The sequence below is a fragment of the Equus quagga genome, chromosome 3, assembly GCF_021613505.1.
Source record: "Equus quagga isolate Etosha38 chromosome 3, UCLA_HA_Equagga_1.0, whole genome shotgun sequence".
Classification (NCBI taxonomy): Eukaryota; Metazoa; Chordata; class Mammalia; order Perissodactyla; family Equidae; genus Equus; species Equus quagga.
The window spans coordinates 121,326,519-121,343,682 of NC_060269.1; the positions used below are offsets into that span (position 1 = coordinate 121,326,519).

The 17,164-nt window shown below is 36.5% G+C and overlaps 1 protein-coding gene across 3 annotated transcripts in view; it reads left to right on the plus strand.

Annotated features, from left to right (window-relative positions):
• Nucleotides 1-17,164, plus strand: part of LOC124237237 (phospholipid-transporting ATPase IA-like) — a 220,743-nt gene that overhangs the window by 63,762 nt on the left and 139,817 nt on the right. For all 3 annotated transcript variants that reach the window (XM_046656693.1, XM_046656694.1, XM_046656695.1), the window contains 4 exons: nucleotides 1,050-1,177; nucleotides 5,042-5,153; nucleotides 6,499-6,664; nucleotides 7,929-8,056. In XM_046656693.1, the coding sequence (XP_046512649.1) occupies nucleotides 1,050-1,177; nucleotides 5,042-5,153; nucleotides 6,499-6,664; nucleotides 7,929-8,056 (534 nt within the window). The remainder of the gene's footprint in view (nucleotides 1-1,049; nucleotides 1,178-5,041; nucleotides 5,154-6,498; nucleotides 6,665-7,928; nucleotides 8,057-17,164) is intronic.

Genomic DNA, 17,164 nt, shown 5'->3' on the forward strand with positions numbered 1-17,164 from the left:
TGGAATTAAGAGCTTTATTTGTTAGTGTTATTGTCTTGAGTTGAAGCATTTCTGTCCAATTGCAAGTCTTTTCTCACTGAGCTACTATTAAGAGGTTTTATCACCTGGTATTGTTAAATATTATGGAAGACTCAGATCTACTTGCCTAATTAAATACAGTCCAAATAGTTTTGTAGTATTTTTAAAATTTTGTGTAATAGCCAACCCTCTGATGATGATAATAGTAGTTCTATGTATTTTGAAACGTGTTAGCATATTTATTTTCCCTATTCACCTGGCCCAAATTATTTGACTTTGCCATATTGAAAAGACCTAGTTTGCATTACTGTTCTAAAAGTCTCACTAATCTCAGGGGATAGTTTAGATTTCTGTATTTACTTCTCGTACCATCCGTAACAGAAAGCAACTGTAAGGTTTTTATTTTGGAAGTTTTAAAGGGGACTTTTAAAAATGTGTTCTCTTGGGTTCTAGGCGGATGGTGAAAGTGGCATGTGGGAAGGCGGGGATGTGGTGGAAGGAAGGTCATCACAGCACCTGAACTCAGGGTGCTGCAGAAAGCGGGGACTCTTCCCTTCGAGCCAGTTCTGGTTGGCCAGAGGGAGGAACTATTTTGGAGTTTCCCTTCTAAGTGAGCTAAAAGAGCAGAAACATAACTACTGTCTTTGGACATAAATTCTATTCATTTCACCTTCCCCGTTTGAGATTCGACAGACCGTATAATACTAAATATTTATTTTATTTTTGGAAGCGAACAGTTCTTTGAGGACTTATTTCAAATATCTTTGCAGACTGGTTTATAGTCTCTTTAATATATTTTAGAAGTTTCATGAAAGCTGCCCTATCCTTGTGCTGAAAACCTGTGTTCAAGTGTAGAAGAAGGTGTCCTTAATTATGATTTGACAAAGAGAGCATTGTATAAGGGAAGAGAATTGCCTACAGAATAGTGGGATCCCTTAGATCTGCAGGCCTGGATGAATTCAAATTTCCCTCTCCCCCCTACACACAACTTAATTAATACCTTCTTTGCGTATTTAAAACTTTCCAAACAGGGCTTACCAGCAACATCAGATATAAAAGACATTGACAGTTTGATGAGAATTTCTGGCAGAATCGAGTGTGAAAGTCCAAACAGACATCTCTACGATTTTGTTGGGAACATAAGACTTGATGGACACGGGTATGTAAAATCGGTCTTCATAAAAACCCAGAGTCCACTGTGTCACAGTGTATTGCTGAGTGTCTGCCAAGCCTGGGTACATATTATTTTCTTGTGCTCTAAGTATGATCACTCAAAACCTTTTTCTTGAGCATTTCTGTATTACTTCCACCCAGAGTCCTTTTGTGAAAATGCTAGCTCTTAACCCTGTACACACCGTATAGCACAAGGTTTCAGGAGGGTTCCTGCCAACCTGACAGTTGGATGTTTTCAGGGATATGCCAGGCTTCTGACTTGTTGTTTGGTGACTTATTCTTTGTCCAGGATACTTATGTTACGGGCTTAACTGTCCAGTCTCTGTGGCCTGGGACCTTTCTTGGGATCTTTAGATGCCTCAGAGAGTTCAGGCACTGCACCCAAAGGGCTCATTGTACTGGATAATTTCTTGTCTTCTCTTTGTAACTGCATATGCTCTTTTCTAGGCCATGTTATCATCTATAGTCATCTTTTGCTGTTACCTGCTTCCTGCCTTTTTCCCTTCCCCTCCTCTCCTATTTCCTGCCATTCACCCAGCACTTATTAAGCACATAGCAGCTAGGTCAGTTACAGATATTAAGGAGACAACAGTGAACAAAGCAGATAAATATGCCTGCCCTTGTGAGCTTACTTTCTTAGAGTAAAAGAAGGGCAAACAGACAAACAATAAAATGAAAAATAAAATTCTATACTATGTAAGAAAGTGATAAATGCTTTGGAAAACATTGCCCAGGGTAAGGGAGATTGGGAATCCTTGGGAGGGAATCACTTTCAGTTAGGGCGGTTGCAGTAAGCTTCATGGAGAAGGTCACATTCGAGCACAGGTGAGTAGGAGGTGAGGAAGTTAGCCATTTGGATATCTGGAGGGAGAGGATTCCAGACAGAAGGAATAGTCAATGCAAATTATTAGTTATATCTTTACATCATCTTAGAGTGGGAAAGTGCCTGGAGTAATGATGGAATGTCAGGGAGGTCAGTATGGCTGGAGTGGAGTGAGCAAAGAAGGGAGTAATAGAAGGGCTGAGAGACCATGCAAGGCTTTGCAGGCCATTGTAAGGCTGCTATTCCGAATGAAATAGGGAACCGTTGGAGGGTTTTGAGGAGGAATGTCAGCAGTTCAGTTTTGAACTTAGTAAATTTATGGTGTCCAAACAGAGATGCCAAGGGGGCAGTTAAATATATAAACATGGAGTGTGGGCTAGAGGTCCAGGTTCATGAGATAAATTTGCGAGTAGTTAGTATAGATATTTAAAGCCATGGAACTGGAAGAAATCACCGAGGGTGAAAGGGTATAGATAGAAAGGTGAAGAGCCCCAAGGACTATCCTAAGACTCTCCAGCGTTAAGTTGGAAAAAGAGAAGGGATCAGCAAAAGAGACCGAGATCAAGTTGGTAGGATAGAAACCAAGAGAGAGTGAAGAAATGGTACGAAGGCAGAGGGAGTGACCAAAGTGGATCAGATGTTGCTGATGTTCAAGTGCAGTGACGCTGAGAATTAACAGGTGGATTTAGCACGTGGTTATCCTTGACTCTGTTAGAAAAGATGGAGCCTAAGGAAAATGAGTTTGAGATAACAGAAGAAGTTGAAAATAGCAAATATAGACAACTTTGTCAAGGAGTTTAATTGCAAAGGGGAGAAAGGGAAATGGGGCAGAACCTGGCAGTAAAGGTCGGGTTGTTTCCTGCCTCCCTTCTCTTTCCTCTGGTTCTCCCCTTGCTTATTTCCCTGCCTCCTCTATTTTGCATTGGTAGTGGCCAACTAAATGCAGCTAAATGCACTCATTCAACCCACCAGCCTGAGAGATTATCAGTGCTTTCATTATTTTGTAGTTGCACTATTACAGTTTTGCATTCTTAGGACATTTGAAGTATACCCTGAACTGTCATCCTCATTCAGATCCATCAAAAACTTTCCTGTAATTTTTGAAGTAATTATATATTATTATAAAATTTGTACAGAGTGATCTTTCCATGAACATATGGTTATAGACTAATGATAGATTTGGCCATTTATACAAGTAATGTTTCTGCAGTCTGACATTCCTAACTAGCCGGTTTCCATTTCTTATCAATTCCCCATCAAATCATTGCCGAGCAACTTTATGCAGTGAAGGAGAAATTTTGTATGATGGTGCCAAAATTTAGGGTACAGATAGAATTTATATATTACGCTTTAATTTATATGAAAAATGGAGAGAGATTTTCGATACCTTCATATTTGCAGCTCATTTGACTTTTACAATGATTATCCAGAACTCTTGGAGCCCCTTTGTTGGAATCAGTGTGCTTTGATTCCTTTTAGGATGAGAGATTGTCTAATGCCAGAAGCTTTGAAATTTCAACTCTCATGAAAACTAGTAACAACTGACTCTTGTTGAGTCCTTATGATTGAAAATGGTTATTTTTTGCTTTTGAAGAGTTTGTACCAAATTCTAATCAATCCACACCACAAATGCTGAGGTGACAGTTGCTATGTTATACCCCATTGGATACATAAGGAAGAGTTGGCACAGATGTGCCCCAGAGCATAGTCCAGCAACTTCCCAAGAACCTCTTGGAAACCTGCCTGAGGCCTGAGGCCCGCTCTCAACTCTGAAGTGTACTCCAAATCTTGAGACATACACAGGAGAGGTTCCCATCCAGATGGATCCCAAAAGACATGCTGTTGTGCATAAAGAATAAGTTATAGTTGCTGTGTGTTCTTTTCTAAATGAGAATACACTGTTTCCTAAAGATTTAGCCATTTAAATGGAAGACTTGAGGTGCTGTTATTAACCCCCCATCTGGATTGATTTTCACCTGGCCAGTGATATTTGTGCAGTTCCTGAAAGAAGGTCCAAGGCCCAAGCTGTTACTCGCCTTAGAAGCCTACTCAACCGTAGAAGCCCACCAGGAATGAAAGCTTCAGTGTCTCCCTGCCTCCGCTGACAAAGAAGTTCTGTGTTCCCCACAAGATTTTCTTGGAGGAAATTGTTTCCTTCTTTTCCTGGAAGTGTTTTTGAATGTATTTTTCTTTTTTGCTTTTTTTCTTATTAAAATGAAGACATGGTGATAGAAATCCTTGAGCCATTGTATTTTGTGTAGTAAATTTCCACTGAGAATCCCACTATATCTGTGATAGCTTGTACCCCTCTGATATCTCTGTGTAAGCTTGTGTCAACCAACAACCTAAACCCATTCATGAAAAATGTGGTTTCAGCTATATGAAATGGATACTCTCAATTTGCTGTCATTTCGAAGGAGTGTTAAGACTTCTAGATGCTTACCATTTATTGGAAATTTGTTCACAGTTCTTGGAGAACTGATCTTCAAATACAATCAAATGAAAGTCCTAGAGATTTTAGATACAGGACTGCTCTGGAGGGTAGGGATGGCAATGCAAGTGTATGATGAGATCTGTGTATTTATCTCACCTTGTGTATGTTTTTGAACCTTTATTATGCACAAAGCCATTTTTAATTTAAAGGAAGGTGGGAGAAGGGTATCAGATCCCCTAACCTCACTACTTCCAAACATCTCAGAAACCCAAATGGACTTACTAAATCAGGAAATGTTTTAAATAGGTTTGAGAAATAGCTTCTGAATTTCAAAACATTGCCTACTATTTTGGACGGTGAAGTTGTAGGAAATGTCAGGTTCGGTGTTAAGGAGAAGCAATTGAAACGCTTCCCTCCAGCTGTCCTTGTGTAAGGAAATTATTCTTATTGGTAAGAAAATTACTTCTTTGCTAAACATAAATGTAAGAAGGGTTGTTTTAATAACAGAACCTTTTTTGGAACTATATAGTGGCTGTAGAATTCTTAAACATTTTAGAAAATGTTGTTTCTAATGTCAACATAATCTGTCATAGCACTGTTCCCCTGGGAGCAGATCAGATTCTTCTTCGAGGCGCTCAGTTGAGAAATACACAGTGGGTTCATGGAATAGTTGTCTACACTGGACATGACACCAAGCTGATGCAGGTGGGATTTTTATCTATGAAAACCTTTTGGACCAAAGTCTTTTGAAAATGTGCTATTTGTAGCTCTTGCTGCAGTAGTCCCAAACATAGCAGACCATCTGTCACAGATTCCTGAGCCCCATTCTGTACATCCAGAATCTTGTTCTTCAGTGAGTGGGACTGTGAAATGGCTCATGGCACGCAAGAACCCTGGAAGCTTTCACAAGAGGCCACCCAGTACATGAACTCTTAATGATTTTGTGTGTTGGTCCTTTGGCAGCGTTAGTATACTGACTATTACAGTGATTGATACAAGTTGTCTGTGTAACAATGAGTGCCCTGCATTAAAGCATTTGTCTTATAATTTTAAGACAATGATTGAATTTTAGAACTTATTTTCATTTTTGCATAAAATTAAAAGAAAAGCTTGAATCAAATGTTGACCATTTTTTCATAGTATTTTTATGTTTGACAATTTTTAATCAAGTTTAACCCTAGCACTTGTAATGTTTACACATGCCTATGGATGCTCCTTCTCTACATTGTAATATCCTCAGTGTTCAGTGATTAGATGGGTGTGGGAAACTCAATTTTAAGATATTAAATGAAGATCTGCTTTAAGGGCTGGTAACTTGGTACATTGTAAAGGCAGGAAGATGTTGTCAGCAGGCAAACAGGACTTCTATTAATGATTCTACCCCCTAACCATTCTATAAATTCTATAAGTCAACATTTTATGTTGATTATGACGGATTTAATTTTCTGTCCTGTGGAAGCCTTGATCTAGCATAATCATTTTTTGTCATTAAATACAGCTGAGGAAACTTGCCCCTGTTATTATTTATAGCCAGGACTACTATGATTGCCTTTGTGTTCAGTAAAACAATTTCTAAATGCCACCAGAAATCTGGAAACCAGAGATCCTTTAAATGTTGCCTTCATACTTTGGAATTTCCAGGTCTCTGGCTGTGGGTGCATAGGCCACCTTCTCTGCCTCTCTTAGCTGAGATGATAGATGCTTCTAGCCTACCCTCTTTGCTTAAGTAGTCAAGTAATGCATTGTTCATCCTACCTGCCACAGTGCAAGAGCTGTGTCTACAAAAAGAAATTTCCTTCTCTTCTTGTTATGGTTTTACATCCTATAAAAAAGCATTGGGTGCTATAGTGGCCTTTAGAAAACGAGTTAATGTTTGGTTAATGTTTGACAGTTATTACATTTGTGATTGTTTTCAGTAAAATTTTCATGTTGTCTACTCATGCCTAGATTTTGAGTTGTGACTTACTTTGTCATCCTCATCAAAATACTAGATACTCATTACTTAATCATTTGTACGCACTTTTATTATTCATCTTATTTCTTTTTACAGAATTCAACGAGTCCACCACTTAAACTCTCAAATGTGGAACGGATTACAAATGTACAAATTTTGATTTTGTTTTGTATCTTAATTGCCATGTCTCTTATCTGTTCTGTGGGCTCAGCCATTTGGAATCGAAGGCATTCTGGAAAAGACTGGTATCTCAATCTGAACTGTAAGCATTGAAGTGCTTATTGACCTTTTTCTTTCATTAAAACATGTGTTTGTTTCACAGTTTATCTTGGAATTTCCTATTGTTTCTAAAATGAAAACCTTGTTGCCAAGATAACTGGGCATTTAATCTTTAGTTTTCAATGCAATTTCCAGTAAAAGTAAGTAAAATGTTAGAATCTCTAAAATTTCAAAATCCTTAAAAATATAATGAGGCTTTCATAGTAGTATAAAATGTTATTTTATTAATGTTATTAATTTATTTTTTTAATGTTTTAACACTGGTAATTAGATAGCTATCTGGTAAAGAAAGCAGATTGAGTGTATTTAAAGCACTGAAAAGTAGTTTATGTTCTTTAAAAATGTTTAAATTGAATGTGTTTTCATTTGAATTCATAAATGCAATGAATTCTATGTTAATGGCCATCCTGTCTTAGGGAAAGTACTATTAAATAATTTTCTTTTGGAGCATTTATCCTTTTCCTGATGATAGATTAATGTATCACCCTTGAATTTTTCTTGGAAGTAAGTTTGCATTGCCTTTTGATGAGTACTTAACCAGTAAATACTAAATTTCCCAAAGCATGAAAACAAATTCTGGTAAAGTCTAATAGCAAAATTGATTTGTTCAGTTTTTTTATTATATTGATTTAGCTTTGCAGCTATTCCAGCTTTTCTTACAGTCATTGATTTGCCATTTCAACATTACAACTGTTAGGGCTACCATCAGTTTGTTTCTTCATATGCTTTACAGTGTATCTGAGATAGCTGTCTTATTTTCATTATTGAAGAGGAAAAATATAACTTACCCAGGGCTGAACTTACCTGGAGTCCAGCCCTTCCTTGTTTTTCTATTTGAGTTGGTTTTGCTGCTGCTGTTTTGTTTGCTTTTAAGGCATGCTTTAAATTAGAAACGCTTTTCAAGAATTTATATAAAAGTGATTCTGTCCAATTGAGATATTACATTTATAAACTCTCAGTCCTATCCCTGATATCTCTAAACTTCCTGTTTGGAACAGGATTTGAAATACATAATAGCCCTTTCACTCTTTCATACCATTACGCAGTTCTCAGTAGGATTAACATGTTGAACACAAATGTTGTCCCATCTTGAAGAACGTATTTGAGAATAAGGATATGTTATCAGCCCAGTGTTCCTCCCAAACTATCTAGATATGCTGTATAATATGGAAAATTTTTATTATGCTTAAGTTCTGATCAATGCAAATAAAATATGCAAATGACTTTCTTCCCATCTCCCCCAACAGATGGTGGCGCTAATAATTTTGGACTGAATTTCTTGACCTTCATCATTCTTTTCAACAATCTTATTCCTATCAGCTTGTTGGTTACATTAGAAGTGGTGAAATTTACTCAGGCATACTTCATAAATTGGGTAAATATGAATTATTATTGTTTTCCGTCACTCTAAACATAGCTTTTGTCTTTTTTCCTGATAGGGCCTTTAGATCTCTCAGAAAAAAAAATCTCAATTATACCTTAATTTTTATTGACTACAAGATTACATTTCACAATATTCTTCAGCCTAATAAGAAAGTGTTTCATCTAACGTCACACAGACCTCCTGGGGAAAATAGGCCTGTAGGTCAGGAAGCCTCTTTTGGGTTACATAGTAATCTTGGGGAAAAGGAGATCCATGGGGTTTGGAGTTAAAACATCTAGATTGTAGTTTTACTGCTGTAATTTACTAGCTGTGTGAACTTTGCTAAACCACTTGACTTTTTTGAGACTTATTTTCTTGGCCACTTATATAGGAATGATAAAACATGCTTTACCTGCACCTCACAGTGGTCATATAGATCAAAGGAATCTCATGATATAGACAGGTTCATGAACCGTTGAGCACTGTAGAAATTGTACTGTGTTCACTACTTATAACAACCAGGCTATCACATTTTATGCATCTATATAGTCTGTTTTTCCACACTGTAAACAATTTCATTCATGCTTGAATTTTTCTTCTTAATTTTTTTTTTAAATCTTGGAAAAATGTACTGGACATCTGTTTCCTAAATTTTTTTTAATAAAATATGTTACTCTGCCTCAAATTGATTTTTACCAAAGTTGAAATTAATGAATTTATGTAAATTAAATGTCTTTAGACCTAATCTTCCAGAAAGTTTAATTTTCTTTTATTTTGATAAATTTTCATATTATCTTTTGATGTTTCTTTTTAAATCATGTAAAAGTCTTTCAATATGAATAATATTAGGATTTTAAAAAATATAACTCATGCTACTTTTGCAGCTGCTCATTATCTTCCCATGGTAAATGATCTACTTCAACCATCAATCTCTTAATTCATTGGTAAAAGAGCCGTGTAATTTAGAAGTCTAAAATGAGCTGCAGGCATAGCTTATTTCATGCAGGAGATATATTGCTGAAAAATTATATAATAAAATTTATACAAGTACAATTAAAACTTATTGAATGTTTCCCACTTATTGAAATAATAAGGTAACATTGTGAAAATCAAATAACTAGTCCGTGACTTTATTACTTTTTATTTGGATTTTCAAAAATAATATTTCCTTCAAATAATCGTATAATTTTAGCATTGGATGAGCCCATCAGACTTATGCTTTTCAACAGCCTCTCTGATACGGGGAGAGTTTACAACATTCCTGACCGATCTTCCCTTACCAGGCAGCTTCTTCCTTTTGTAGAAATGAGATTAGTAAATGGCTCCCTTTGATTCTGGTTCTGTCCGATATACATCTCTTATGTCTTTTATGAAAATGTCTAATCTTGTTTCTGAATGATAGACTTGCAAAATATTTGAAGTTGGCTATCATGCGTATTCTTCTATCATATCTTTCTCCCCTAACTAAATGTCCCCTATCTCATTCTGTTCTTCATTTGACATGATTCCAAACTTAATCCGCATTCCAGTCACTCCTCTCTAAACATTGCCCAATTGTTTACTGTTCCTCTTAAAACATGGTAAGTCAACAGCCTATTCCAGAGCTGAGAATGATCAGTCTGAAATACAGATGTGGGAGAGACCAGATTTGGACTTTTTCACTGATATGTGAAAAGTCAGTCAACCCTGGCTTGTGTTGGGGAGGGGAAAATTCCCTCCTGCTTCCTTTTTTGGTTCTTATGGCTGGTCGAATAATTAAAATGACATAATGCAGTTTAACAGGAGGAAGTCAAAAGTAATACATGCACACAGAGAATTCACATGAAAAAATGCCAGACAGTCAGGCAAAAATGAGGTACGTATGTTGTTCTGGACTAAGGAGAAGGGGGAAGGGGTCTGAGCCTTCAAAGGGAAAGGAAGCAATTTACAAGAAGATGAAAAGAGTTAATGTTTGGGAAACAAGTGTTTGTTGGGCCATCTAGAGACAGTGTGACACAGAGAGGACTTTGATCAAACAGGCCTTGCTAGGTTCCTCACTGTCTGCCACACCTAGTATATATTATACTATAATTATCTGTGATGATAACGCCTTCCTGGAACAGGGCTTCTGTCTTAAATTCTTTTTTTTTAAATATCTTATAATATTTTAATTTGCATTTTGGTGATTATTGATGAGACTGAACCTCTTTTCTTGTGTTTATTGGCCATTTGTGTTTCCTCTTCTGTGAAGTGCCTGGTAATGTCTTTTTTTTTTTTAAGTAATTTTATTGGGATTATAATGGTTTATAACATTGTGTAATATTGGCTGTACATTATTGTTTATCAATTTCTGAATACACTTCATCGTGCCCACCCACAGTAGTCTAATTCTTACCCATCACCATACATATGTGCCCCTTTGTCCCTTTTGCCCACCTCCCAGCCTGCTTCCCCTCTGGTAACTACTAATCTGTTCTCTTTATCCATGTACTTGTTATCTTCCACATATGAGTGAAATTAGACAATGTTTGTCTTTCTCTGTCTGGCTTATTTCACTTAACATCACACCCTCCAGGTCCATCCATGTTGTTGCAAATGGGACCCTTTTGTCTTTTTTTATGGCTTAGTATTCCATTGTGTATATATATATATATATATATATATATATATATATATCACATCTTCTTTATCCATTCATCTGTAGAAGTGCATTGGGTTGTTTCCATATCCTGGCTATTGTGAACTATGCTGCAATGGATGTACGGGTGCATAAGTCTCCTTGGATTGTTGATTTCAAGTTCTTTGGATAAATGCCTAGTAGTGGGATAGCTGGATCATATGGTATTTCTATTTTGAATTTTTTGAGAAATCTCCATAATGTTCTCCATAGTGGCTGCACCAGTTTGCATTCCCACCAGCAGTGTATGAGGGTTCCCTTTTTTCCACATCCTCTCCAACATTTGTTGGTTTTTGTCTTGGTAATTGTAGCCACACTGACTAGTGTAAGGTGATATCTCATTGTAGTTTTGATTTGTGTTTCTCTAATAATTAGTGATGCTGAGCATCATTTCATGTGTCTGTTGGCCATCTGTATATCTTCCTTGGAAAAATGTTCATTTCCTTTGCCAATTTTTTGATCAGGTTGTTTATTTTTGTTGTTGTTGAGTTTTATGAGTTCTTTATATATTTTGGAGATCAAGCCCTTGTCTGATAAATGGTTTGTGAATATTTTCTCCTAGTTGTGGGTTGTCTTCCTGTTTTTGTTCATGGTTACCTTTGCTTTGCAGAAGCTTTTAGTCTGATGTGGTCCCATTTGTTAACTTTTTCTTTTGTTTCCCTTGCCCAAGTAGACATGGCATTCGAAAAGATTTTGCTAAGACCAGTGTAGGAGTGTACTGCCTATATTTTCTTCTAGGAGTTTTGTGGTTTGAGGTCTTACATTCAAATCCTTAATCCATTTTGAGTTAATTTTTGTGTATGGTGCAAGATAATGGTCTACTTTACTTCTTTTGCATGTGGCTGTCCAGTTTTCCCAACACCAATTATTGAAGAGACTTTCCTTTCTCCATTATATGTTCTTGGCTCCTTTGTCAAAGATTAACTGTCCATCGATGTGTGGTTTTATTTCTGGGCTTTCAATTCTGTTCCATTGATCGGTTTGTCTGTTTTGGTCCCAGTACCATGCTGTTTTGATTACTATACCTTTGTAGTATGTTTTGAAGTCAGGGATTGTGATGCTTCCAGCTTTGTTCTTTTTCCTCAGGACTGCCTTGGCTATTTGGGGTCTTTTGTTGTTCCATATAAATTTTTGGATTCTTTGTCCTTTTTCTGTGAAGAATGTCATTGGGATTCTGATTAGGATTGCATTGAATCTGTAGATTGCTTTGAGTACTATGGACATTTTAACTATGTTTGTTCTTCTGACCCATGAACATGGAGTATCTTTCCATTTCTCTATGTCTTCTTCAATTTCTTTCAGTAATGTCTTATAGTTTTCAGTGTACAGGTCTTTCACCTCTTTGGTTAAGTTTATTCCTAGGTATTTTATTCTTTTTGTTGTGATTGTAAATGGGATTGTATTCTTGACTTCTCTTTCTGCTAGTTTATTGTTAGTATATAGGAATGCAGCTGATTTTTTAAAATTCATTTTGTACCCTGCAATTTTGCTGTAGTTGTTGATTATTTCTAATAGTTTTCTGGTGGATTCTTTAGAGTTTTCTGTATGTACAATCATGTCATCTGCAAATAGCAAAAGTTTCACTTCTTCCTTTCCAAATTGGATTCCTTTTGTTTCTTTTTCTTGCCTAATTGCTCTGACCAACACCTCCAGTACTATGTTGAATGAGAGTGGTTAGAGTGGGCACCTTTGTCTCGTTCCTGTTCTCAGGGGGATGGATTTCAGTTTTTCACCATTAAGTATGGTGTTGGCTGAGTGTTTGTCCTATATGGCCTTTATTATGTTGTGGTACTTTCCCTCTATATGTATTTTATTGAGAGTTCTCATCATAAATGGCTGTTGGATCTTGTCACATGCTTTCTCTGCATCTATTGAGATGATCGTGTGATTCTTATTCCTCAATTTGTTAATGTAGTGTATCACATTGATTGATTTGCAGATGTTGAGCCATCCCTATGTCCCTGAAATAAATCCCACTTGATCATGGTGTGCAATCCTTTTAATGTATTGCTGTATTTGGTTTGCCGGTATTTTGTTGAGGATTTTTACATCTAAGTTCATCAGTGATATTGGTCTGTAGTTTTCCTTCTTTGTGATGTCCTTGTCTGGGTTTGGTATCACAGTAAGAAAGTGTTAGGAAGCATTCCATCTTCTTCAATTTTTTGGAATAGTTTGAGAAGGGTAAGTACTAAATCTGCTTTGAATGTTTGGTGGAATTCTCCAGAGAAGCCATCTGGTCCTGGAGTTTGGTTTTTTGGGAGGTTTCTGATGACTGTTTCTATCTCTCTACTTGTGATTGATATGTTCAGAATCTCTATTTCTTCTTGACTCAGTTTTGGGAGGTTGTATGAGTCTAGGAATTCATCCATTTCTCCTAGGTCATCAAATTTGTGGGCATATAATTTTTGGTAGTATTCTCTTATAATCCTTTGTATCTCTGCAGAATCTGTTGTAATTTCTCCTGTTTGTCTAATTTTATTTATTTGAGCCTTCTCTCTTATTTTCTTGGTGAGTCTGCCTAAAGGATTGTCAATTTTGTTTATTTTTTCAAGGAACCAGCTCTTAGTTTCATTAACCCTTTTTACTGTTTTTTACTTCTCTATTTCATTTATTTCTGCTCTGATTTTTATTATTTCTCTCCTTCTGCTGACTTTGGGCTTTGTTCTTTTTTCTATCTCTGTAGGTGCATTTTAAGATTACTTATTTGGGATTTTTCTTGCTTGTTGAGGTGAGCCTGTATTGCTATGAATTTCCCTCCTATAACCACTTTTGCTGTATCCCATAAGAATTGGTATGTTATATTTTCATTTTCACTTGTCTGCAGGTATTTTTTAGTTTCCCCTTTGATTTCTTCAATTATCCTATGGTTGTTCAATAGCATGTTGTTTAGTCTCCACGTATTTCTGACTTTCCAAGTTTTTTTCTTGTGGTTGATTTCTAGCTTCATAGCATTGTGCTCAGAAAAGATGGTTGAGATGATTTCAATCTTCTTAAGTTTATTGAGGCTTGCCTTGTTACTCAACATATGGTCTATCTTTGAGAATGATCCATGTGCACTTGAGAAGAATGTATATTCTGCTGTTTTCGGATGGAATGTTCTATATATATCTATTAAGTCCATCTGATCAAATGTTTCATTTAAATCTACTATTTCCCTATTGACTGTCTGTCTGGATGATCTATCCATTGGTGTGAGTGGGGTATTGAGGTCCCCTACTATTATTGTCTTCCTGTTAATTTCTCCCTTTAGGTCTGTTAATAATTGCTTTATGTTCTTTGGTGCCCCTGTGTTAGGTGTATATATATTAATAAGTGTTATGTCCTCTTGGTGGAATGTCCCTTTTATCATTATATACTGCCCCTCTTTGTCTCTCATTGTCTTTTTTAACTTTAAGTCTGCCTTATCTGATAAAATTATGACAACACCTACTTTTGTTGACCATTAGCTTGGAGTATTGTACTTGATCCCTTCACTCTAAGCCTATGTTTGTCTTTGGAGCTGAGATGCATTTTCTGGAGGCAGCATATTTTGGGGTCTTGTTTTTTGGTTTTATTTTTTATCAATTTTTTTTAATTTAGTTCATAATATTTTACATCTATGCAAGATTTCAGTTGCACATTATTTCTTGACTGTCACCACATAAGTGCTCCCCTTCACCCCCTGTGCCCCCCTCCCATCCCCCTTCCCCTGGTAAAGACTGAACTGTTTTCTTTGTCCATGTCTTTGTTTATATTACACATATGAGTGAAATCATCTGGTGTTTATCTTTCTCAGACTGGCTTATTTCACTTAGCATAATTCCCTCTAGGTCCTTCCATGATGTTGCAAATGGGATGAATTTCTCTTTTTTTCTGGCTGAGTAGGATTCCATTGTATATATTTACCACATCTTTATCCAATCCTCGGTTGATGAGCACTTGGGTTGCTTCAATGTCTTGGCAATTGTAAATAGTGCTGCAATGAACATAGGGGTGCATATGTTACTTTGGATTGTTGATTTCAAGTTCTTTGGATCGATACCCAGGAGTGGGATAGCTGGGTCATATAGTAGTTCTATTTTTAGTTTTTTGGGGAATCTCTGTACTGTTTTCCATAGTGGCTGCACCAGTTTGCATTCCCACCAGCGGTGTATGAGGGTTCCCTTCTCTCCAAACCCTCTCCAACATTTGTTATTTTTAGTCTTAGTGATTATAGCCATTTTAACAGGCATAAGGTGGTATCTTTGTAAGGTCTAAGTGTAGTTTTGGTTTGCATTTCCCTGATGACTAGTGATGTTGAACATCTTTTCATGTGTTTATTGGCCATCTGTATATCTTTTTTGGAAAAATGTCTGTGCATCTCCTCTGCCCCTTTTTTGATCACACTGTTTTTTTTTTTTTATTGTTCAGCTGTGTGAGTTCCTTATATATTATGGAGATTAACTCTTGTTAGATATATGATTTACAAATGCTTTTTCCCATTTGGTGGGTTGTCTCTTTGTTTTGATCCTAGTTTCTTTTGCCTTGCAGAAGCTCTTTAGTCTGATGAATTCCCACTTGTTTATTTTTTCTTTTGTTTCCCTTGTCTGAGAGGACATGGTATTTGAAAAGATCCTTTTTAGTTCAATGTCAAAGAGTGTGCTACTGATACTATCTTCCAGAAGTTTTATAGTTTCAGGACGTATCTTCAAGTCTTTGATCCTTTTTGAGTTTAATTTTGTGTATGGCATAGTGGTCTACCTTCATTCTTTTGCATGTGGCTGTCCAATTTTCCCAACACCATTTATTGAAGAGACTATCTTTTCTCTATTGTATGTTCTTGGCACCTTTGTCGAAGATTAGCTGTCCATAGATGTGTGGTTTTATTTCTGGGCTTTCAGTTCTATTCCATTGATCAGTGTGCCTGTTTTTGTACCAGTACCATGCTGTTTTGATCATTATGGCTTTGTAGTACATTTTGAAGTCAGGGATTGTGATGCCTCCAGCTTTCTTCTTTTTTCTCAGGATTGCCTTAGTGATTTGGGGTCTTTAATTGCCCCATGTGAGTTTTAGTATTCTTTGCTCTATTACCATGAAGAATGTCATTAGGATTCTGATTGGGATTGCATTGAATCTGTAGATTGCTTTGGGTAGTATGGACATTTTAACTATGTTTATTCTTCCAATCCACGAGCAAGGAATCTCTTTCCATCTCTTTATGTCATCATCAATTTCTCTCAGTAATGTCTTACAGTTTTCATTGTATAAGTCCTTCACCTCCTTGATTAAATTTATTCCTAGGTACTTTATTCTTTTAGTTGCAATTGCAAATGGAATTGTATTCTTGAGTTCTCTTTCTGTAAGTTCGTTATTGGAGTATAGAAAAGCAACTGATTTTTGTAAGTTGATTCTGTACCCTGCAACTTTACTGTAGTTGTTAATTATTTCTATTAATAGTTTTCATATGGATTTTGGGGAGTTTTCTATGAATAAGATCATGTCATCTGCAAACAGCGAGAGTTTCACTTCTTCACTCCCTATTTGGATTCCTTTTATTCCTTTTGCTTGCCTAATTGCCCTGGCCAAACCCTCCAGTATTGTGTTGAATAAGAGTGGTGATAGTGGGCACCCTAGTCTTGCTCCTTTTCTCAGGGGGATGGTGCTCAGTTTTTGCCCATTGAGTATGATGTTGGCTGTGGGTTTGTCATATATGGCCTTTATTATGTTGAGGTAATTTCCTTCTATCCCCGTTTTGTTCAGAGTTTTTATCATAAATGACTGTTGGATCTTGTCAAATGCTTTCTCTGCATCTATTGAGATGATCATGTGGCTTTTATTCCTCAATTTGTTGATGTGGTGTATCCAATTGATTGATTCGTGGATGTTGAACCCTCCCTGTGTCCCTGGTATGAATCCCACTTGATCATGATGTATGATCTTTTTGATGTATTGCTGATGTATTCGGGTTGCCAAAATTTTGTTGAGGATTTTTGCATCTATGTTCATCAGCAATCTTGGCCTGTAGTTCTCCTTTTTTTGTGTTGTCGTTGTCAGGCCTTGATATCAGATTGATATTGGCCCTCTAGAATGTGTTAGGAAGTGTTCCATCCTCCCTGATTTTTTGGAATAGCTTGAGAAGGATAGGTATTAAATCTTCTCTGAAAGTTTGGTAGAATTCCGCAGGAAAGCCATCTGGTCCTGGGGTTTTCTTCTTTGGGGTGCTTTTGATTGCTGTTTCAATCTCTTTCCTTGTGATTTGTCTGTTCAGATTGTCTGTTTCTTCTTGACTCAGCTTTGGGAAGTTGTAAGAGTCTAAGAATTTATCCATTTCCTCTGGGTTATCCATTTTGTTGGCATGTGGTTTTTTGTAGTATTCTCTTATAATCCACTGTATTTCTGTGGAGTCTGTTATTATTTCTCCTCTTTCATTTCTGATTTTGTTTATTTGAGCTTCTCCCTTTTTTTCTTTGTAAGTCTGGCTAGGTGTTTATCAATTATATTTATCT